The sequence below is a fragment of the Camelus dromedarius genome, chromosome X (genome assembly GCF_036321535.1).
Source record: "Camelus dromedarius isolate mCamDro1 chromosome X, mCamDro1.pat, whole genome shotgun sequence".
NCBI classification, from domain to species: domain Eukaryota; kingdom Metazoa; phylum Chordata; class Mammalia; order Artiodactyla; family Camelidae; genus Camelus; species Camelus dromedarius.
In genome coordinates, this window is record NC_087472.1 from 32,890,826 (window position 1) to 32,915,022 (window position 24,197).

Below are 24,197 nucleotides of genomic sequence, written 5' to 3' on the forward strand. Positions count from 1 at the left end.
TTTATGGAACAATAACTTCCTGATGCGCTATAAGTCAGATATTAAAAATGCCCTAAGTGATCATTATGGAGAAGAAACATTTCATGAATCCTTTCACAAACTGAAAAGGCCTTTTATAAAATGAAAACTCGTGTCTAATATATGCAATTAACAGGGTCAGGCTTTCTTAAAGCAAGATGTCCCTTACTTATACATCTTCTACCTGAACCTACTACTACCTCACTCTCCAGTGGACTATTTGCCAATAAGTACAACTATTTTAGTAACAAATCCATTCCTTTTTTTTTTTTTTTTTTTTTTTGGTGAACCAAGGATCTGAACTTACGCTAGGGAAATTCTGAGAATTATTTCTTCTCTGTATATACTCCCTTTCCCACAAACAGAAGCGTATCACTGAATTTTTCTCTCTTTCTCTTCATTACTAGTGCTACTTCCCGACCCTGAACCCCTAACCTGTATAGGAAACCCTCAGGTGGGATTTCCTAACCTGCTTCCCAACTTAAGAGCAAGTTCAAACATTTTCATTCTTCCCGCTCTTCAGTTCCTTGACTTCAGCTGCTATGTGTCCCATTCTATATTGTCTGATCTTAATGTTCCAAGTGAGAAAATAGTTGTGTTCGAACTAAGAAGGTTAAAAGAACTACACATGTACTTTGGGTACCTAGAAAAAGTTACAATCCCATAAATATTTGCTGTTCTGGTTATCGCTGTCCTTGTGAAGTGTGTACAAGACACAATCCAAATAAAATGACTTTCATCTTCTCAGTCAGGAAATGTTCCTAGAAGTATAGATCCTGCAGAGATGGAAAATGGCAGTTGAAAGCAGAAGACAAAAGAAAAGCCAGGTGTCATCTGGGTGATGGCAATTGTGCCCTCTGATTATAGGATACACGTTTCCCTTCTAATGTGACTGCCTGGGCTGTATCAAAGAATACTGGTTGAATCTCAGGGACTAGGTTCACAGTTTTCAACGTAGACAGCCATCATTAGGTAATATCTTTCAAAGACATTTTTATAAAATGGACCCCAAAACCACAAAGGTACTTTTCACTCCATGGTTTTCTTCCATAAATTTACTGTTCAAAAAGGTGTCTACTACTTGGGAGCACAAATTGTTCCTGCTGCTGAAGTTTTCCATCTACCTAATAGCAACTCTACTCTGTAAATAACATAGAACTTGTTGGAAAAAATTCCCATTCGGTGACTTAGAAAACAGTTGAAAGCTGTTCTGACCAGAGAGTGAGACACAGAGGGAAGAGAGACAGAGAGACATACAGAGAGAGATTTCAAGAGTTACCATTAAATGAACATTTTACAATAGGAAAAACATGTTGAACCAAGTAACTCAATGACCTAAGATCAAAGAGAAGTCCGTTTTCAGAGTAACCAAAGGGAAAAAAATCATATTGCTCTGTCAACTTAACACTGGCTATTAAGAATGCATAACTGATGTAACAGAAAGTAAGCAAGCAAAGATTGTGATATTGCAGCCCCATGGAGGTCTCATAAGCAAGCCTGCCTTACCACCCACATAGAGGCAGTCAGTGGTTCTTGGAGAGCCACTTTCTGTATCCAGGACAGGAGGCAGGGTTAATGTGTGGTAGGATTATTTTTTACCTGAAATTTTGTAGCTTAATTTTCAAAATGGACACCTCTTACAGCAGGCAGGACAGAGACAGGTTCCAGTTTCCTTCCTATCCCTACTCATTATGTGGCCCCTCATAATGTTCCTTATTAACATAGTTTGACTCTCATAGCAGCTTCACTCCCTTCTTTTTCCACCCTCCTCCCTTCTCCTTCCTCAAAAAGAATGACATTTATTTATGTTTCTTACGCTTCTATTCAGTGATTCTCCTGATTGGCCATGCTGTCTCTGGCCACCGCCATCTCTCTCACTCCACCTCCTTTCAAATACCAAATTCTCTATTCCCCCATGAAACCTAAGACTTTTTTTTTTTCACATACTGGACTTCAGGGAGCCCCTCATTCCTCCCTGGTATAGCTACATGATTCTTCAGTACCCTCCCCTGAAGTACCTGAGATCTGCTCAGTCCTAGCATTCAGCCTGGTGAATTGTAGTTTAGCTTTTATCCTTGGAAATGAAATAGCAGAGGAAGCCAAAATTCACTGCAAGTCACCTGTTCTTGAGAAGCATTACCAACAGTTCTATGGAGGAACAGGGAGAAGGATTTTTGTTGTCACCTTCCAGACTGGAACTTATGAAGCTGTCATGTAATAAAGAGAACCTTAAATATGAAGTTCGACTATCTAGGCTCAAGTCCCATCTTGGCCACTTCTTAGATGTGTGCCCTTAAGTGAATTAAAATACTGAGATTCTTAGATTCTTCATCAGTAAACTTGGACCGACAACTCTTGCCTTAAAGGATCACTTAGAGAATAGACAGTAGACTGGTTGAAAATTTTTATCTATAATATATATTACTTGTAGTATATATTATATATGTTTATCTTTTTTCTTAATCTTGTTCTGTTGAGCCTAACTTATCTTAAGCAATAAATCTATACAGAGACAAGGGACGGTTTCAGGGAAAAGTTTATGATTTTCCTATCAAGAGACCTTCAAGAAAGGCAGTCTGTCATGGTCATCAGTTTGACTTTGGCAGTGCCCCAGAATTGATGCATCCAGGGAGGCTGATTGATGCTAACCAAAGTCATAAGCAACTGATGTACAAACTAAAATGTCACTCCCTTTTTCAGTTTGTAGTTACACAGTAAGCTGAATTAGTAATAAAAGAGTCACTTGGTAATTATGGAATTAGATTAAGGAGAGGTTTGCTAATCTTTAAGGCAGTTTTATCTATATTATGTTGAGACCAGTCAATGTTTCTGTCCCAGAGTGGAAAATATGTCTCTGGTCTGGTGTCTTTCAGATTCAGCATTTCTCCTCTGGACATTGCTGAATTCATATTCTAATTTCTTCTCTGACTTCCCCTTTCTCTAAATTCCATGATAGTATCCTCTCTTTTGATGATACATCCTAGATTAGTTACTACCACTAATTAAGCTAAGTCACAGGTAAGTCACTATTCCCTGAGCCGGGAATATATTATGTCTTCTTCCATTATGTGTTGATTTAATTGTTCCAACCCTCAGAATTCTAGGGATGCCCCAGTGGAGCAGCCTAAGACTGCTATCAGGTAGTCTGGTGTTGGCTGAATAGGCCAAGTAATTAGCCTGGGTTTCTCATTCTCTTTTAGTCCCACTGGATATATTATATCACATACAAATTATAGTCATTTATTCAAATAAGTAGGGGAAATGGATAAGCTAATTTCCCCTGGTTACCTTCTATTGGATTATGTTCTACCAAGGTTAAATGAAACAGTTAAATCCTGCAAGCTCATTAGATTTTCTTTGATTGTGAGAATAATTTTATGATGCTGTTCTTCTGTGGAAGAGTAGAGCCTGTGGCCTGAGAAGTATTAGATGGTAATCTTGCTAAGCCAAAAGATAATTAAACAGAAACAAGAAAGTATTGGACCTGGACCCAATACAAGGCAGCTCTAATAGTTCCCTGAAATACACTTAAAGCAAAAGTATATATGTGAGATCTAGACTTGTTCAAAACAAATTGGGAATGACTAATCCTTTTTTGGATAGACATCACTTTTAATAGTAAAATTACTTAAATATTTAGAACAGAGTTAATTTAACAAAAAATTGATTTACACAAATGTATCAAGAACAAAGCTACTTATTGCATTAAGCAAGAATCTTCTGTTAAAAAAACAGAACGGGTTGTGCATCTTAGAGACTAGAAATATGGGAAGTTCCCAAGTGTTGCTGATTTAATTACCTTTTCCTATTTATTTTATTTGTTCCAGATTTAATCTACAAAATTGAGCTTGCAGGAGGCCTGGGAGCAATCTTCCTCCTCCTTGTACTGCTCGTGGTTATCTACAAATGCTACAATATTGAACTGATGCTCTTCTACCGACAGCATTTTGGAGGTGATGAAACTACAGATGGTAAGCTATCTCCTATGGTTCAAATTCAGTTAAAAGGCATGAATTTGTGATTAAGTAAGAGAATATCCCTATTCTTGGGCAATACATGATGAAATATTTAGAGTTAAAGGCCTATGACTAATATAACTTACCCTCAAATAGTGCAGAAAAAAATTTATTAATCTATCAAGAAAGAGAATGAAGAGGAGAAAATATTAAAAATAGATGAATCTGGGTAAATGATATATGGTTGTTCCTTAAAATGGTTTTATTTTTTGAAATTAATTCCAAACAAACAGTTTAACAAAGGAGATATTAGTTGGTCAGGAGATCAAACAATTGCTGTCAAAGCCCTTTTCCTTAACTAAGAAACAAATTAAGGATCAATTCCAATTTTTCCCTCTAGAAAATTTGAATTTAGGTACAGATCATTTTTAGCCCTTCCTGTTATCAAAAAAAATACAAACAAATCATTTAAGAAATAGATTAAAAGCTATGAAGATACTCTTTTTTAAAGCTCGTAGTACACGTATTTTGGATGATTGTGGCACCATTTTCAAAGGTGACCTCAAAGGATAGAAGTTCACAATATGGCTTATAATTTTCTTATGTTTGTTGTTTATGGCCCTTGGAAATCTTATGAATACCAATAGAACATTGTATTGAACCTTGTTTCTTTGAACATTCAAAAGTGATTTAATTTTTCAAGAGAACAAATTACCATATTTCCAATTAATACCAATAAGAAATCATAACATATCACTCCTTATGCATAAAGTTCTCACTCACAAACTACTATAAGCCTTGGAAACATGTGTATGGAATGCCTTAGGTAAGTCAAGATAAAGAAGTCCAATTGTAAATCATTACTTTAAAAAGGCAGATTTAAATCTTAGTTTTCATTGTATTTGAATAATGAAGGTTAGAGCTTTTGTTTGTTTGGGTTTTTTGAGGTCCTCAAAGGAGAGGGGTTCATTATTTTATTTTTATAGTGATAGGAGTAGAGCAGAGTGGTGACTGTAACATCCAAACTTTTGCGGAATCTTTGATTTTGGTCTTATTGTTACTATTATGTGAACAATGACATGAGTGTGTTTTCATTAGTAAACTAGAGAAATGCTGTTTGATGAGTACATATGCATTCTCATTATCAAAGCAGTATATTTAACTAAAGATTATAGCAGCCCATTTAAAAGTATTACAGACCCTTATGCAGGCATATCTTAAGAATGAGAAATTCGGGTCTATTCTGACTATAATTACACGCTCCAACTGTATGTGTGAAAATGTAGTCAATTACCCTCAGCTTCTTTGTGTAGTAATTAGTATTGAAAAATCTTACTTCTTGCCTGTACGCATAAAATAAGTAAATGAAATATGGTATTGAGTAAAATTACACTGGTTCCCAAGTGTCAACAGTAGCTGAAGTATCCAATTGGGAATGTTAAAGATGCATTGTCTATATGAAAGTACATGAAAGGGAGTCTCCAGTGATTCATTTGCTTTAGGTCATAATTATAAGCAATTTACTAATACTTTCCATAAGAGGTGATATGATTTATTAAGCTGGGGGGAGGGATATAGCTCAGTGGTGGAGTGCATGCATAGCATGCACAAGGTCCTGGGTTCAATATCTAGTACCTCCATTAAAAAGTAAATAAATAAACCTAATTTCCTCCCCCGAAAATTTTTTTAAAAATTAAATAAAAAATAAACTAATCTGAAATAATTAGTTTCATCACCCATATCCAATAATCTAGACTAACTGATCAGTTGTAATACATATTTGTAAGATTAAATACTCATATTCATATCATAAGATATTTCAGGGATCCAGTGTTCCATTTTGCACTTATATCTGCAATATTTCCCATGTGGCCAAAGATAAGAAGTAAGCTAGAGCATTTTGATTAGAGAATTGTGTAATGATTCCAGGCCAATTGTTTTAGGGGAAAAAATGTAATGTGGGGGTGGGTTTCAAGGGTTTTCATCAGGAAGGAAAGTTAAAATATTTTATATTCCTACGTGGAAACTTGGACCTTAAATATACAATCTCTGTACTAGCTGAATGGAATACTAAAAAGTCAGCGGGTATGTAATGAGAATGAATAAATGAATATTAAAGCCCGTTTTAGAAATATCCAGTTTCATGATGCCAAATGTCAGCTAGATAACCTACCAAATTTTTTATTTCTTTATTTAAATATTTGACATCTCATAGACACACCTTAGTTTTACCCATACACATTTTGTTCATGTTTTCTGTTGATTCAAATCTATAGTAGCATTTCCTGAAAGTTCTTACAAAATGTCATAGTTTTTGTAAAATAATATCTATCAAATAAACCTTGACTTCTTAACCATTTTTAATATAATTCATTTCATTTCAATTCACCAATGATTATTTGACCTTTGAACTATATAGTCATTAAATACTTATTAAGTGTCCACTATGTGCCAAGCACTATGAAAGATGTATTTACTTACATTTTTCATCTGGGTCAACACTATGCACACACGCAAACATACGCACACACACTGGTACTATAGTAGGCATTGAGGACGTAATAATTAACAAAGTTAGACAGTCTTTGCACTTCAGAAGCTAAGGTTTATCACTGTGTTTAGCATAGCCCCAGAAGAACTGGGTTGTAAACAGGAATGGCTCCTTGATGGTGAATGGGATTAAAATGAGATTTTAAAAAGAGATGGACAGTGTGGTAACAGGAAAATTCTTACACAGAGAGTTTGGTTCCCTTCCTTATAACTTCTCTCTTCACTGGAAACAGCATACCTATGGCAACCACTGTGTGAGCCTTCTTCCTTATAATGCGCCGTCTGCATTGTGCTCTGTTTTCCGGTTCCTCAGACGAGCTTAGCATGATTTAACACAGAAGGTTCATTAGCCTTGCCTAGCAAAGTGGTGTTGCTGAATTGGCATTTGGTTTTAAAACAATTTTCAGGACTTGCTGTTGACCTTATTTGCATCATGTTGTTGATGTTGCTCTATCCGTCTTGCTCCTCTTTGTGAGCAACAGCTGTGGTTATTCATGAGATTTTCTTGGCTGTCTCCATAGGGCTGAAGTACATTTTTTTAAACTGTGGCATCATTGCTTGCTCACTAGCTGGCATCCTAGACCTTCTGGGACATCTGACATGGTGACTTTGAGAGCTCTCTTCCTGCTCTGGCCAGCTACCACAAGCTCTTCACCTTTAATTCATCTTAAAGAGAAATGACTGAAACCAGAATCAATTATTTTACAAAGAATGATGTGCTTCTAGAATGTTACATACAATTTATTATCCAGACGTGTTGGGTGTTAACACATATCAAAGACATCTATGTTGTTTGTCATAACTTGATTTGGGATATGTAAATATAGCAATATTTTTCTTAAAGAAAGTCTTTGTAGCACCACCTCTATTAGGGTATAGGCGAAGCAAGTAAGGATGTGACCAAGAATATGTGAGATTAGGCGTGGTTGAAGGGCAAATAGTCATAGTCAGGACAAGCAATAGGGCAAGAGTCTAGAAGGCCTGGTCAGAAGGATGAGTCAGGTAGTCATTGCAGATGGCTAGCTCAGAGTAGATCCTCAACAAATCACTGTTGAATGAGTTAATAAGTAATTGAATTTAGAAGGGCTTTTGAGATAGGAGAGTTATCAAAATCAGAGGAAACTGGGGTCGAGTCTGACATTATGGAGTTTGGGGCAGCAACCCCATCCATCAAGAACAATGAAATACATTCTGCTCATAGAAATGGAGCTGTTTGTCCTTTGGCCTCTTTCATTCTTCCAGCTGTGTATCATCGGCAGCTTTAAGTCCCAGGTGAGTAATTATAGCTGGAGAAAGTCAAGGGCCTGCAGGTGCATCCTGAGCTTGATTGGAACAGGGGCAGAGGTGCTAGGATTACCAGGAGGTTCTTACATTAGTGTTGCTTATGAACATTCTCACTTCCAAGTGGCGTTTTATGCATAACAGTGGAATGTGCCCCATTTGTAAGCCAAATGATCTCAACTGTCGGGGCAGTCCTTCATGTGCATCTGCTTCTAGGCAATCAAGTAACCCAACCAAGTTTTACAGAAGCCCTTTCCAGCCAGAGAACAGGCTAAAGATAAGCCTCCTGGATTCAGACACCATCTTAACATAAATAACCAGAATTCGTTTCATGTTGGGGTAGTGGAGTATGAAATCTTACCGGAACTGGAACAATATGCTTCTGCGTCGGATTTCTCTAGATAGGCCGGGGATCCCAAGTACTCCTACCATAGGGTATTTATATATCTTTATATGCCTATCATGTATTCCTCCTTTAGCAAGTAGAACCAAATCATTAATGGTTTGGACAAGTGAGTGGCTGCTTCCTTCTGTAAATTACCTTTTGGTCAGGTTTTAGCTTTATTTTCATCAGGCCTGATTTAATAGACAGTATTTTAGAAACAAATCCTGAAAAATTTGCTGCTCTTTTAGAAGTATTATTTGCAATTAACTAGGTTTAATAAATATTAATTGTGCCATATGAATCTATGCTCACATTAACTTTTAAAAATAGTTTTTCTATAAATAAAAAATTTTGAAAACCACTATAACTTTTGCAATATGTCCCTTCTAAAACCAGTGGGGACTAATACCTTGAGAAGCTGTATTCATTAATATTTTCAGAAAAAAAAACTACACACACACACACACACACACACACATTTTCTCTTTGGAGAGACTGGCTCTGAGCCAATACAGCAAAGGAGGAAAAAAATACATTCTCAAAGCACAGTTAACTCTCTGACTAAATGTGTGAAGGGAAAGCCTAATTTGGCAATACTGGAAGGATGTATATTTTGAAACAAAGGCTTCTTTTGGAAGCTTGTGTCAAATTAGTTGGCCATGGATTGAACAAGAATAACAGGCAATGCACTTGTATAAAACACAGCTGCTGTCTCTAATATTTGGTAATGAACTGCATTTTGTATATGAGGATGACGACACTAACCAACTGGAAATATGGCATGTGCTGCAAGTAGTGTCTCCAGGAGTGAGGCTGGATTATTTCGATCTTCCACACTCTAGGGCCCAGCCCTTCTTGGATCTCTTACGCATATTTCTCCAAACAAGGTATAGTCTGTGACCAAGTCATAGAGCCAAGCCAACTGGCACTGAAAGAGTTCAAATCCATGACTTTGGTCTATTTAGTCCTGCATTCAAACACACTGAGCTAATCATTCACACCAAAAGTCACAAATAATAATTCTTTTATTCTGTCTTCACTATAGGTTGCCCAGGTCATATCATATGACTATAGCTAGGTTATGTTGAAATGTACTAGGTTTCCTATAACACTGCATGTGACTTTTTTCCAATTATTAATGACAGCCACTAATTACAGTGCTTATTCCAGCCTGTTAATGATTACAGACATTTAGAATTTAAAGAGAACCTGCTAGAAACAGACTCATAGACATAGAATACAAACTTGTGGTTGCCAAGGGGGCGGGGGGTGGGAAGGGACAGACTAGGATTTCAAAACTTGTAGATACTAACAGGCATATGTAGAATAGAGAAACAAGATTATACTGTATAGCACAGGGAAATATATGCAGGATCTTTGGTAGCTCACAGCGAAAAAAAAAATGTGACAATGAATATATGTATGTTCATGTATAACTGAAAAATTGTGCTGTACACTGGAATTTGATACAACATTGTAAAATGACTATCACTCAATAAAAAGTTTGAAAGAATAAATAAAGAGAACATGCTAATAATACATACAACCCTTTTGTTGTTCTTTGTATCTAAGACAACAAGGAATATGATGCCTATCTCTCTTACACAAAAGTGGACCAAGATACTTTAGACTGTGACAACCCTGAAGAAGAGCAGTTTGCTCTTGAAATACTGCCAGATGTTCTGGAAAAACATTATGGATATAAACTCTTCATTCCAGAAAGGGACTTGATTCCAAGTGGAAGTAAGTACTTTCAAATTTTGTATTTTAAAAGTTTGGTTTCATTTAGGAAGTTATAAGGAGACTTCAAATGTCAGAGCCAAGTATTTAGATAGTTTTTCTCACCAGAGATTTTATTAAATTTAAGTTTCTCCCCAATGCCTGTGTTCTGACTTTCTAGCATCCAAATTTTTTTAAAGGCATTCTCACTTACATTTTAGGCATGGTTTAAAAAGTGTGCCTTAATGGTATTTTTTATTATGTTGTCTAGTGTTCCGAGAAAGTGATGGTCCTTAAAAAAAATCTGCATAAGCCAGTTAAAGTCTTTTCAATGCATTTCAGTTCCAAAGCTGATCTTCTGTCATTGTGCTTCTACTTACACATACAGTCATCGTTACTAATAACTCTGAATTTATGCCTTGATATTCATTTTCAGATTTATAGAAAAATCCACTTAAAATGTATGTGAGGCCATTGGATATGGCACCTTCCCTGTGTATTTAAATTATTTTTAAGAAGTTCTGGACTACATGGGTTTGGATGATATTTTTAAATTATGCTATGGATTGAAAGCTATATTTGAGCTTTCAGAATAAATTCAGGTTCAAGTAAAAATACATGCCTTTTTCCTGTTAATGTTCAGAGTGCTGTACACGATAAAGTGTAAGGTGAATACAGAAAAGATAAGGCCCCTTCCCTCAAAGAGCTTGAAATGACATTGAGGGAAAATAAAGCATTAGAATTAGTTTGCACATGTGTCTATGTTAATATCCTTGAGAGGGGGAGATTAAACTGTGACCAAAACTCAGAATATGGCAATTTATACATATGGGATAAAAACGTTAAAAATCTTATATTTTCAGTACTTCACAATATATAAAATATTTTCACATACATTTTTTCATTTTATCTTTACAATAACCCTTTGTGGAGAGAGCAGGTACTATTAGCCTCATCCTACAGATGAAATAAGGCCTGAAAAAAGTCCAAGACCAGTCAGCTGGCAAATGGTAGAGGTGGGATTAGAACCTAGGTCTGTTTGACTCTGGTCCTCACTCCACTAGATCCCATTAATCCTCAAGAACATTTATTCAGATTGTCAGCAGTCCACTAAGATGGCAGGAGACAAACTGAAACAACCAAGTTTGGTTGTTCATCTCTTTTCTTAGAGCGCATATGTTTCTGTATATGTTTGGGTGTGCATGTGAGGATACACACTTACACATGCATAGAAAGAAACAAAGACAATATTTACTGCTTCATTACTTTCCTGCACCACAAATGTAAGAATTCCCCAAATTTCTTCCCATGATCCTCTCCCCTTTTCTTTCTGTAATTTCCTTCATTTTCATGTCTTGAAATACCATTTCTACTTTGAGTTCCAAGGAACATGCTGATACCTCAGAGTCATTTTTTGTTCTTTTGTATCTCTCTCAAATCCAGTGTCCACTGCATCTTTTCTATTATCATTTCTACCATCCCAGTATAGACCCCAATCACCTCATTCCTGAATGTCAATCACTCTCTGCCTTCCCTATTTTTCCTCCCATCCATCTAATCCCACTAATGTGTATACCTCCTTGATCATGTCTCTCCCCTGTTCAACAACCTTAAATTGCTCATCATTTCTTGTAGGATAAAATCCATAACCCTTAGCTAAACACTTGTGCATTCCAGTGCCAGCTCAGGTTTATCTCCTAAACTTGTCTCCTATCATTTCCCCTCCTCATACCTTCTACTCTAGCCAGACTGTGCCTTTAATGTACATTGTGTGTCCCTGTGATGCTTTTGTTAATGTTAGTCTTCTATACCTTTACAAATCCTCTTTATCCTCTCTATATCATTGTCTCTGTGAAAAGTCCATTAATAATTTCTCTAGCCTTAGAGTACATGGTGTATAATCACTTGTTTGACTATAAATTTTGTACTCGTATGTGATATTTTGTATTATCTTGTTATTTTATGTAGCTTTCCATCTATTTATGTCTTATCTTTTCAGCAAGATTGTAAGCTCCATGAAGGCAGGGACTGTCTCTCATTCATCATACCCCTGTTAACATCTAGCAGAATACTTGAGCTCATTGGTACTTCTTAGGTGCTTGTTGATTTTGCTCGAATAGTGTTGGTTTAAGACAAGAGGAAATAACAAGAATGAAATAAGTAAGAGTTTTAACTTTTGCATGATGGTATCTGAAAGACATTTTTAACAGAGTGAATGTGAAAGCTAAAAAGAAGCTTTTCACTGAAAGAAAAAAAGTAATTCATAGAAATATTCTCAATCCTAATAAGTATATTGCTTTTTTTTCAGATACTAGAAAGAATATCTACAAGAGATTGATCAATCATTAATGAAATATTAAAAACACCACTTTGCAGAGGGAGTTTGGGATTAACATATACACATGACTATATATAAAATAGATAACTAACAAGGACCTACTATATAGCACAGTGAACTATACTAAATATCCTGTAATAACCTATAATGGAAGAGAATCTGGAAAAGTACATGTATATATGTATTACTGAATTACTTTCTTGTACCCTTGAAACTAACACAGTAATGTAAATCAACTATACTTCAATTTTAAAAAATCCTAAAACTATTTTCTGAAAAAAACCTACCCCTTTACTATTTTTTGGATTAATTCATTAAATTCCAATTTTTTTTTGCATTTTTGCCAAGAGCATTTTCTTAAATGTTGAAATTCGGCAAAATCAATCTTTAGAATGATAAAATCCTAAATTGTATTAAAGCAATATCATCACCAAAGTGGAATTTATATTCTATGTCAAGTCCTCTTCAGTAGGATTTAATGTGGATTCAAGTTCTGCCTTCTTGCATTCCAAAATTGTTGGCACCAAAAAATGGACAGTATTTGTCAATACCACCAAGTGACTGAAAAATGTCAATCTTCATGTCTGACCATGTCAACGTTTATTATCCTTCTTCTAGACTGGAAAACAATGCTTCCACATTGTGCACATCAGAAAGGGAAATAGGGACAATATGGAACACAGGCGAGCCACTTTACCTGAGACTCAGTAGATGACACTTGCTGATTGTATAAAGAAACAGCTATTGTTCATGAGTGCAAGTGAGACCCAGAGAGCATAAGCGTGAGAGCAGTGCACCCCTGAATTGTGTTCTTTTAGTGCTCTTAGATTTTGATGGCTTTACAGGTCAATTGAATCAACCTGCTGTGTCAATTTAGCCAAACAGGTGGTAGAATGTTTTACACCTCAGTGAGTCAGCTAGTTGATTGGCTAGATTGTTGAAATCAATTAATTGTTTTTGGTGTGTCATAGACAGGTCTGAACGTCTTCCTGACCGGGTGTGAGGCTTATACAAGCCATATTTCCTAGTTGAGGACTGCACATACCACATAAGAGATGATAGGAGGTTGTCACCTAGTACATCCTGGCATTTAGAGGACTTATAAAAATACCCAAGAAGATGGCATCAGGATGAACAGAGATTTTATAGTCCATAGAAGATCACTTTAATTTTTTGAGATTATACAACAATCAGCCTGAGCAGGAACTTGAATTCTGGGTAATTAATGGTGCACAGGAAGACTCTTTTCATTTGGGACAACTATGCAGTTTTTAGATGCAACCACTGGAGGGTGTTTGATTTTAATCCTTCCTTCCTGAACGAGGAAATTCATGTTCTCTGAATTCCGATTTGCGAGTGTAACCTGCAGAAGTTCTTAAAAAGGCCCTTTGACAATTTTTCTCTTCCATCAACATTTCAGAGCTGGCTGAGCAGTCACCATGTCACGATTAACGAGTTTTTCCTTGGCATTTTTAGCACGCATTCAGGAAGTCGATGAAGTATATGAATAATATACTTGATTTACACATGAATGACAGAGTAGAACATTTTGGACTTGGTGTATGTGTGTTATTAAAGAAGCTTCTGTGGTCTGTATTTGCAGCCATTGGTACAGATTTTACAGGTTATGCTATATAAATATAGACACATTCCTGCGGGGTGGGGGGAGACTAGTTACAATATTATAAGCTGTGTTTGTCCCTCACATCTCATTTAAAACATGTTGACCCAAGACTACTCCTTCCTCTAAAAACTAGCAATGAGGCCTTTGAGGATTGTAAAAGCAGACTTCATAACATCATTCTTGATCTACAACAATAATTTTCTATGAATCAAACTAATGAAGTCCATGACACAAACCGATTCATGTTTAATGCCTTTACTTTTGATGTATCTTCAGTTTCTTTTGCACCACTCTCATGGTATTCCAACTCAACCTCATCAACACACAAATCTTTCCAATGCATACAGTTTCAAAAATACATGAATGGGTCTCCCCTCCTCTCTCTCCCTCTCTCTCTCATATGACCATGAGTTCTTAAAAAGCTTCAGTATAAACATGTAACTTTCCAAGGTGAGGTGGAGGTGTCTATATCCTTCTTATATGCCCTACTAGGGAAGAGTCCTTTGGCCATCACGAACCAGCACAGATGGGAAGATTTGACACAACTGCTTTTCCTAAACGCTAAAACTAAAAGTCTTCAGATCTGGACATTATTTTCCTGGCAGTGACCTACCTTTCCATTCTTGAGCCTGTGGCCAGGATCTTCCTTATGTTTTCTCAGGTTTAGTGCCTGAATGTGGCAAGAATTCCTACTTTCCAGTAAAAGTTCGGTCTGTCTCTCCCCAGGCTAGAAACATCTGTAGTAGAATAGCAAAAGCAACTTTGTTGCCAACAGGCATTTGAATGTCAGAAGTGACAGGCAACCAAAAGAAAGCCAGATAGAAAACACCCTACTCAAACTGCCTAGAGACACAAACTTGAGAAGTAGAGATTTTCTCACCCGTGCAGCTGCTGGGTTTTGTGGTGTAAAGTACTCAACACAGAGCACATTGTGTTCATGGGGCCCTAGTGGATCCTTTAGGAATGAACAGATGTGCTCTGAAGCTGACATGTGACCAACAGAACCCAGCTGTGCAGTTGAGATCCTGAGATTGGGGACATTTTTGGATGAGTACCATGTAGGCTCTTGAGCCCATCTTATCTCAGTGTTTCTGCAGAGATTAAAAAACATAAAAATAAAAAAGATTGTTGAATTGGGCTGAGGGACACTGATCAGATGGAGAAAATAGCATTCCAAGACTAAAAGTAGAAACAACCCAATCTTGGAGCTTTTGTTTGCCTTTAAGAGAAAGCAAGCGAGGTGCTTTAAAGTGCATACGCGATGCTTAATAAAAATTATAAATTGAGCTAATTATGGCTGAAGCTTTAGAAAAATCTATAGATGTCTAAGTGGATATTGAAGAGAAAAAAAAATCCTTCAAAGGCTTTTAGCTCAGTTTCCTCTTCTATTCACAGGAAGATTATGAGGATCTCTATGTGAGTTATTCATGCATTATCGCACCAGAGAAAGACACTAATGAGTGAAAAATATTATCATGCATATGTTTGATCAGCCATGTCTGTTGAAATTATATTTATGAATTTGGCCTCAAGTATCAAATGGTGTTTCCATTTGTTTTCATATTCAATTTTAGTGAGTTTCCTCACTTAAGAATCCTAGGACTCCTTCAGTAATTTAAGGGGAAAAATTGTAATGTCTGATTACATTCTTGCATTTGCTAGACTTTCCTCGCTATTCTAATCTTCAGTTTTTCAGTGCTTAGCACTAGCCATGTGATTGTGCTGACAGTGAAATGACAAATGACTGGAGAATACATCTGGTGTCAGACGATCCCTAGTCACTCCTGAAGTGAAGCATGCAAAAAACATTTTTTTACATGGATCTGTAACTACTCATTGCCAATCGTTTCTCTAATAGCCGGACATATTGGACACCATTCAAGTAAATTGTCCTTGGGGAGTAATAAAATCTTTTTCCAGGCAATCTGATGTCTGTGACCTAAAAAGTGTGGGGCAGGGGTGATATGCACAACCATGGAAATTTAACACATTGTTTACAATTTACTCACATGGAATAAAATTAGATATGCCCACCATCCCCTTCATGTTAGAGTCAAGAGAGAGGGAACTGTATCCAATATGTCCAACACGGTGCTGAGGTCATTGGACTGAAATTTCTCATCAAAGTTTGAGGTACAGGAAGAATCCATTGTGTAGAATTTCAATCAGGAAATCTACCTTTTGGGCAGCACAAAGAACAGACACCTTTAAAATAAAAAGGTCTTCTACACAGAAGACCAGGATAAAATTGTCTTAAGTACCAAAGGAACCACAGAAAAGGCTATATAAGGAACAAGTAGGCTTGTTCCATACTTACCAAGATTGCACTGATTGGAATTAGTTATACCTATAAATTTCTAGGGCATTGAGGTTAAGGGAGAAAAGAGGAGGGAAAGGACATTTTATAGACTCTTTGTTTGCTACTCTTCACACTTTCTTTCAATATTCTTTGAATGTGTTCCATTACTACCTTTACTCTCGGTGAAGAGATAAAGATAGAAGAGAAAGAATTCAGAGATGTGGACAACATTCCAGAGTAGATTACACCCCCTCTCATGCTTCCCTGTCCACCCTCTGGTGAAATACTGTAACAAAAGTAAAGGATTCATTAACAGAAATACAGCCACCAAAGTCAAAACTGTAAGTAAATATGTCTCCCTGCACTCACAAAGTCTCAGCCAATCCACGGTAACTGTTGATCAGCTTAATCAGAGTCGATTAGAACCTTTACAGAAGTCAACAGAAAACAAAAATCTTGCCAAAAAATTTAGTCCAGTGAACTATCTGTGAATTATCAAGCCAAGGGCTTGGAGGAAGAGGGGGCAGGGAAAGTTTTTGTAAAGCAAGTTAATACCACACACTGTTTAGAAAGCACCCCCCCACACACACACACCTGGCAAAATAAAAAATTTTGTAGCCCCAATCTCTATGGCAGACAACACAGATTATTACATCTCCCAGAGGCAGAATCAAGACCCAAAAGCTTAAGCAACATCAGCCAAGATAAAGAGTAAGGTTGTCAACCTGTAAAACTCTTTCAATAAGTTAGTATTAAACATTATTATTTAAAATGCAGGTTGTATTTTCAATGAGACTACATTATAAAGTACCTCACTGTAAGCCTCTATTTATACCAGAAGACTAATCATTTTCCCCACATATATAGTGCTGAATAATACAGTTTTCTTTGATACATGGGAAACCTGTATTATTTTTGCTGGTTTCTCCATACCAGTCATAGGAGTGGATCCATGTCAATTACTGTCAGAAATTGTCTTGATTTTAAGTCCTGATATATTAACCCATAGGTTTTATAAATATCCCTGTTGATAGTTATCAATTAACCAATATTCACTAAAATTAATGGAGGTATTATCAATTTTGATGCATCCTGTCTCACCCTAATGATTCGTCTAACTGTTACTGGATGTACATAGCTATGGGTATAAGCACATCAAGCTATCAGTATTTGAACCTGGCAAAGTAGTAAATTATGCTTTTGTCTACAGGCTAATTATTTGTCTTTTAACTTTTTAAATATGCTAACTACCCCTAATAATGATTCTGACATAAGTAGAAGTGTCCACACAAAAAGAATTTACAAGTAACTAGTTGATTAGTTTGATAAGTCAGATAGTTAGTAGGCACTAGCAAGATCACATGGAAATTCATGAATAAGTGTGTATTCCCCCTGTCCTTCTGCCTACATCTGCAGCAGAGTCGGAGCCTGACTTTTAGGATTCCTGAGTTCTTTTCAAAAAGTACATACATCCCATTAGAAGCAACTTCTTGAGGCTGCCATTCTTTCTGCTTTATGTTGTCACTTTATTTTTTCCTTCAGTTTACTTTTTTGCTTTGTTAATATAATATCCTATTTTCAAGTCACTTTTGAATATCAAATCCTACTTTACTAAATACACTGGAATTTGGGTTTATACAACTGCCCCTTTGTTTTTCTTTATAAAATTGTGAAGATCACAAATAGATTAAGTGTAATTAGCTTCGTTTCATGTCTGATAATCTAGTGTGGTTTCACAGCCGTGTTTAGAGAAGCAGAAGGCTGTCAGACCCAAACCTCTTTAGTTTTTTCTGTCATTATAAGTTACTTTAAACCAAAATTTGCAAAGACATAACTTAATGACCTTTCATTTAAGGGATATTTTGTATTTTTATGTGGAAAAAAAAAGAGTCTTTTAAGGGATTTCTGCTACTCAGTTGCTAAAATTTGCCTGAACAAGTCAGGGCAAGATTTAGCGAGTATTCATATGTCCTGTGGATTTAGGGATTTTTTTTTGAAAAACGTTTCTTTATTATCTCTTCGTGGTGAGAAGCTTTTTTAAATGGTTTCTAAAGGTTTCTAACATGTCTCCCACAAAAACCACAGTCCCACCATGGCAAACACCACTGCCTGTCAGGGACTACGCTAGCTATGGACCAGAAATGTCTTAACTTGATACCTGTTTCAGCTTAGTTTATTTGGACCTTTTCCAAACCTAAATATCCTGATTGGTCTTTAATTCAGGGGTGGCAAATTTTCTCTGTAAAGGTCCAGAGAGCAAATATTTTAGACTTTGTGGATCATATATGGTCTCTGTTGCATCATATTCTTTATTTTTCACAACCCTTAAAATTTTTTTAAAAAATCAATCTTAGCTCACAGGCTATATGAAAACAGGACATGGTCCTAATGGATCAGGCTCCAATTCACAGTCATTGGATGCAGACATGCAACCCCAGGTTAAGGAGAAAATTATTTAGGGCATTTGCTACATAGGAGCCAGCAACAACTCCCTGGCTAAAGATTAGCAAGTAAAAAGTATTAAACTCTACCTATTTGGTCTCCTGCTAATTTATTTATATTTTCCATGATGGCTAGTTCCTGGTTTTTTTCCCCCCGAAGATAAAGAGACAAAAGGTTGAGAAAAGAAGGGAGAAAGGAGCAAGGGAGATAGGCAAAAGAGGAGAGGGGAGGAAGAGAGGGAAAGGGGAAAAAAAGAGGAAGCGAAGAGGAAGGTAAAAGGACAAGAGACACACAGGACAGGCAAGAAAAAAGAAACGGAAAGAGAGAGGTAGAGAGGAGCAAAGGGGGTGAGAAAAGAGAAAAAAAAAACATAGAAAAATAGAGAGGGAGCCAGAATAGGGAAGCTAGGGCACAGTCTCTCCTTCTTTTCCTTAGAGTCAGGCAGCTCTTAGAGGCACCTCCCCAGCTGCTTTCAAACATTGAGGTTGCTGCCCAGCCACTGATCACCATCCCAAGAAGTGAAATGTGGGCTTCACATCTGAAAACTTCCACTTGGTTGTTCACCAAATGAAATGGAACACGAAATTCAGGGCCCAAGAAAATGGCTCATGTTTTCTTTGGGACACTTGGGCTGTGTCTACCCAGGGAAAATTTTGATGTACTGACTGACTGACTCCAGTGCATATGATTAATGTATATATAGGGCAAACCAGGATAATTCAGACCTTTTTTCTTCCAGAGCAGGTTTTCAGCTGAAATTATCTGGATGGTTGCCTTAACTCTCCACTAGGCTTTGCCAGGATAAGCACAGCTAGTGCAGTATGCAGGAGACAGGGACAACTCCCTCTCTCCAAGGTTCCCTTCAACATCCACACCCTGTGCAGCTGAGCATAGTGGGATCCGTCCTGACAGGCATTCCTTCTGGGGGCAAATGCAAATTCTGCCTAATGACTCAAACCCTAAATTTTGTATTCTGCTTAGCTGTCAAATGGCAAAATATAATACACAGATGACAGGGGAGAACCATATTAATAGGGAAAAAACACTGTCCTCTGTTCCCTTCCCCGATGGAGAAAGTGGATGATAAAGCCAAAGCCTATGAGATCCCAAATTACTTAGTATGGATGTGTATAGTCTCTCATGACTGTGGATGCTTGAGTTGTCATTTTTTTCTTTAAGCAGATAGATGGGTATAGATATAACTTTTGTTTGTAAAAGCATATTTCAAATGTAAATTAAACTACACTCCAACACAGAGAAATAGTGTTGTTCAGAGAGGTGTAGTTTCTGTGACAAATGTGCTCCTGGCAAGGTTTGTACAGATCATTTTTTAAAAATTAAATGTAAAACTGCAATTAATGAGGGAAGAATATTACTTGGAATAAGCCCTTGGTAAATCATTTTGTAAGGAATTCTTCTATAAAAGTAACTATTAACTCATACGTAACCTGGTGAAATTATATTTTCATGGCCTCCTGCACTTCTACCATGATTCTGGGTTTGGGTTTTGTTTTGTTTTGTTTAGTTTGGAGGAAAGGTGAAAAGAATAATGGGAAAGATGCATGATAGTTTATTTTACTGTATCTTACAGATCCAACTTCTAATGATGAAGCTTCCCACATAACTTCTTTCTTTTTGGGAGCAGAAAGAAAGGAAGAAAATGAAGAGTCAGAGCTGTTGATACATTGGGATAATATTTTTCCACTCTATTGAAACTTTCTAACTTTCCTTGCATTCTATTTCACCAGTTCTCTAAATGACAATTACAGAGTGATAACTTCCCATTACAATTTGTGTGGTGTTTTTGTTTTCTTCTGTGTTTTGTTTTTGTTTTTTTTTTTTTTGAAGATTTCAATGCTGATTTTTTTCCTTGAATATGTAAACTCTAAAATGTCTCAAATTCTTAAGAGGTTCCCTCCCCACTTAGAAGTTGCCTTATCCCCTCAGATACAGTCTTTGTAACTACTGCATGAGAAAATCCTGAAATGTATTGAGTAAAAACCAAAACAGCAGTAACAACAAATTGTTAAATAGGCAATTCTCTGTGTATCTTTTTAAAAGTTTTTTTGTTTATCTGTAGGGTGTGTAGAAAGTTTGCTCTTTTTCGCTTGTGAAAGTGTTCTTGCTGCCAAGTGGTGGAAATAAAACCCTGGAAAAGAGAGATCATCTGTAAAATATGCATCTGTAAAATAAGTTTCTCTTTTCAAATGGCTTGTACTGGGCGGTTCAGTGGCCCCGCACTATGTACTGGACGTGACTCCTTGAAAGCAGTCTGTAACCTTGGGCAGATTTGCAGTGACAAATGTTGCTATGCCTCTGTAAGCACTGCTTCTGCTAGAGGGCACTGTACATTAGACAAGGCCTTGTGCTCTGCTTAGTAAAGACAGCTCTCTGTTGCAGCACCTGTGTCCAAGTCTCCATTTGTTAACACATGTGTGTGTTTCCCTTTCTGGCAGATAAGACTGGGAAGCATGGTTGCAAAAGGATTATTCCATGGGATAAACAAATCTAGAGTGAGTTGACTGTTTTTTCTACTAGGACTAGGCCATAATGTATTCACCTCACTCAGAATTGTTTGACAAAGTAGAGCAAAGGCTTCTCAGTTGCTAGACTCCTCCTCCTTTACTGTTCATTCCACACCATCCCCCACCTCCAACTCCACCCCTCACTCCTCCTCTGAACAAAGAGCAGCTGGTTCGAATTAAACTCATGGGCAGGCACACACACACACACACACACACACACACACACACACACACACCCCACTTCCCTATCTCCAGGTTTGAAGGGCAAAATGAAGAACCTAAGGTTACAAATAACAGGAATATTCTGAGAAACAAGCTATGACTGTAGAAGAGATTTTCTACAATCTCTATCACAATTATCTTTGAAGTAGTTCATATACATAGACCTCCCAACTTGTATAGTAGTTGGAAACTGGGGGAAAAGCAAACCAAACCCATAAATACAGTGACCTTCATTAAAAGACTCCATTTCTCTCTTCATCAACCTGCTGATTGCTTGTTCACTTAGAGTAAGTACTAGCCTGGACGCCAGCCTTGAGTTAAATGATTAAGCAAATTAAAAATCTGAAATATACCAACCTCTGAAGAAGTTAGAGTTTATATCAGCTAAGAGAACACTGTAAGTAATGATGAGGGGAAAGAAAATAAGTATTAGAAACAGCTTTTAAAATGTTTTATTTTTAAGGGAAGTAGCTTTCTGAGTGTGCAGTACAAGAAAAGAAAATGTGATGTACCTCAGTGAAAGACTGGATCTTTGCTATACTAGAGTGCAAACCTAATTCTTTAAAGACTAGAAATGTCTTTGTTTTACTCTTTCTCTCTTTCTGTGATTTGTAGCATACATTGAAGATCTCACAAGATGTGTTGAGCAAAGCAGAAGACTTATTATCGTGCTAACTCCAGACTATATTCTCAGACGAGGATGGAGTATTTTCGAATTGGAAAGCAGACTCCATAACATGCTAGTCAGTGGAGAAATCAAAGTGATTTTGATTGAGTGTACAGAATTAAAAGGGAAGGTGAATTGCCAGGAAGTGGAATCATTAAAGCGCAGCATCAAACTTCTGTCCCTGATCAAGTGGAAGGGACCCAAAAGCAGCAAATTAAATTCTAAGTTTTGGAAGCACTTAGTATATGAAATGCCCACCAAGAAAAAAGAAATGCTTTCTCGGTGCCATGTTCTGGACTCTGCAGAACAAGGACTTTTTGGAGAACTCCAGCCTATACCCTCTATTGCCATGACCAGTACCTCGGCCTCCCTGGTGTCATCCCAAGCTGATCTCCCAGATTTCCACCATTCAGATTCGATGCAAATGAGGCACTGTTGCAGAGGTTATAAACACGAGATGCCAACCACCACCTTGCCGGTACCTTCTTTAGGCAATCTCCACACTTACTGTAACCTGCCTCTGACGCTACTCAATGGACAGCTACCTGTTAATGCTCTGAAAGATACCCAGGAATTTCATAGGAACAGTTCCCTGCTACCTTTATCATCCAAAGAGCTTAGCTTCACCAGTGATATTTGGTAGTGGAAAATCTGAATTCCTCTGAACAGCTACGTGAGCATACAAAATTTCTGCTATTCCAAGCATAAAGTACACCTAATAACACTGAGGTGCTGAAAAAGTGTTTGAAGAAAAAGGCACAGAAATCACTTTTGTATCTAAATTTTTTTGTTTACATTTCCAGAATAATGGGGGGATAGAAGGACCTGCTTTTGTAGTATAGTACCTCATTCCAATGTACAGTTTTGATTTCTTCCCAAAAAGAAAAAAAAAATTAAATCCTATTGTTTTAGAGTAGGTTTTATGATACCACATAGACTGCAAGTTTTGTAGGTAAGCTATCTTCCCCATATTTGTGACTATTTCAGAATTTACATGGCTTTTGAAATAAGGAAAATTTAAAGACTTTAATTGAATTTGAAAATTCTGAACCAAGATTAAAGGGAACAGAGAACTTCTGTAGAGTAACTGAAAATCAGGAATCATCAAGAAAGAAGTGTTGAGGCATCCCAATTGGAAGATTGTAGAAGAGGATCAGCTGAGAAAAAATGATTGAAACGTTTAGAACTGCTTCAGCATAATGGACAACTTCTGTATACTAAATCAACAGCTCATAATGACAGCTATTAGTTTTATTAGGCAAGCACATCTGTAGACAAACTGGTAGTTAGGTAAACAATGTGCATTTCTTAAGCAAATGAGTAGATACAATGTTAGTTCTTTTAGGATGATGTTGAACAAACATTATGGCTTATTAGCCTATCAACAAAGTTTCACAAATTTGAAAACACATTTTAACTTATGCATTTTATTGTTTGCTAACAAATTCACATTTGGATTTTTTTTTTCTTAAATGATCTCTTGACCTGCTGTAAGCTTTATATGAAGATACTCACATCTTCCTACTTTTTTTTTTCAACATTATTGGAGTTTGAATTTAAATAAATATTGACTGCAAGTGTCAGCAGTAGAAAAGAAGCAAAACAACAATATTCACAGATGAAGTACTAAATGATTCAAGTTTACTAGTGGTAGAGCAGCAATTACACTGATTTTCATCTGAAATGTAGCTGTGAAACAGACTATTCTGTATATACTCAATATCTGCTTGGCCATGTGTGCAAGGCTCCTTTAGAAGTATCTTATTCCTGGTGCCTCAAAGAGTATATTTTAAACTAAACTTCTCCACCCTTACATTGTGACTGTGACTGCACCATATCAGAAAATTCCTGTGAATAATCTAAAATATCATGAATTTTCTATAAGGAATGTGCCCCTATTCTAGTCTTTATTGTGAATTACTACTTTATGTTCTTTCCAATTAATCAATTTTGGTGTGCTCTCCACAAAGATTCCTGTGGTGTGTCAATTGTTAATCAAGGTTCATTCTGGCATTTTGCATATGGTTCTTAAATCATGTTTGTGGGCAAATATAAACAAGAACAAATGTATACAGTGTGTAAAAATTAAGAATTTTCCCGGTTCTTGTAATTGTGAAACTCAAATGTATAAGAGAACATTAGGTAATATGTTTTGATTATTTCTTTCAACC

At 36.7% G+C, this 24,197-nt stretch overlaps 1 protein-coding gene across 1 annotated transcript in view; it reads left to right on the forward strand.

The window, feature by feature from the left end:
- Nucleotides 1–23,284, forward strand: part of IL1RAPL2 (interleukin 1 receptor accessory protein like 2) — a 1,161,988-nt gene extending 1,138,704 nt beyond the window's left edge. Inside the window, exons 12-14 of the mRNA XM_064482665.1 lie at nucleotides 3,846–3,989; nucleotides 9,763–9,933; nucleotides 21,975–23,284. Coding sequence (XP_064338735.1) covers nucleotides 3,846–3,989; nucleotides 9,763–9,933; nucleotides 21,975–22,669 — 1,010 coding nt within the window. The 3' untranslated portion in view covers nucleotides 22,670–23,284. The remainder of the gene's footprint in view (nucleotides 1–3,845; nucleotides 3,990–9,762; nucleotides 9,934–21,974) is intronic.
- The last annotated feature ends 913 nt before the right edge of the window (nucleotides 23,285–24,197 follow it).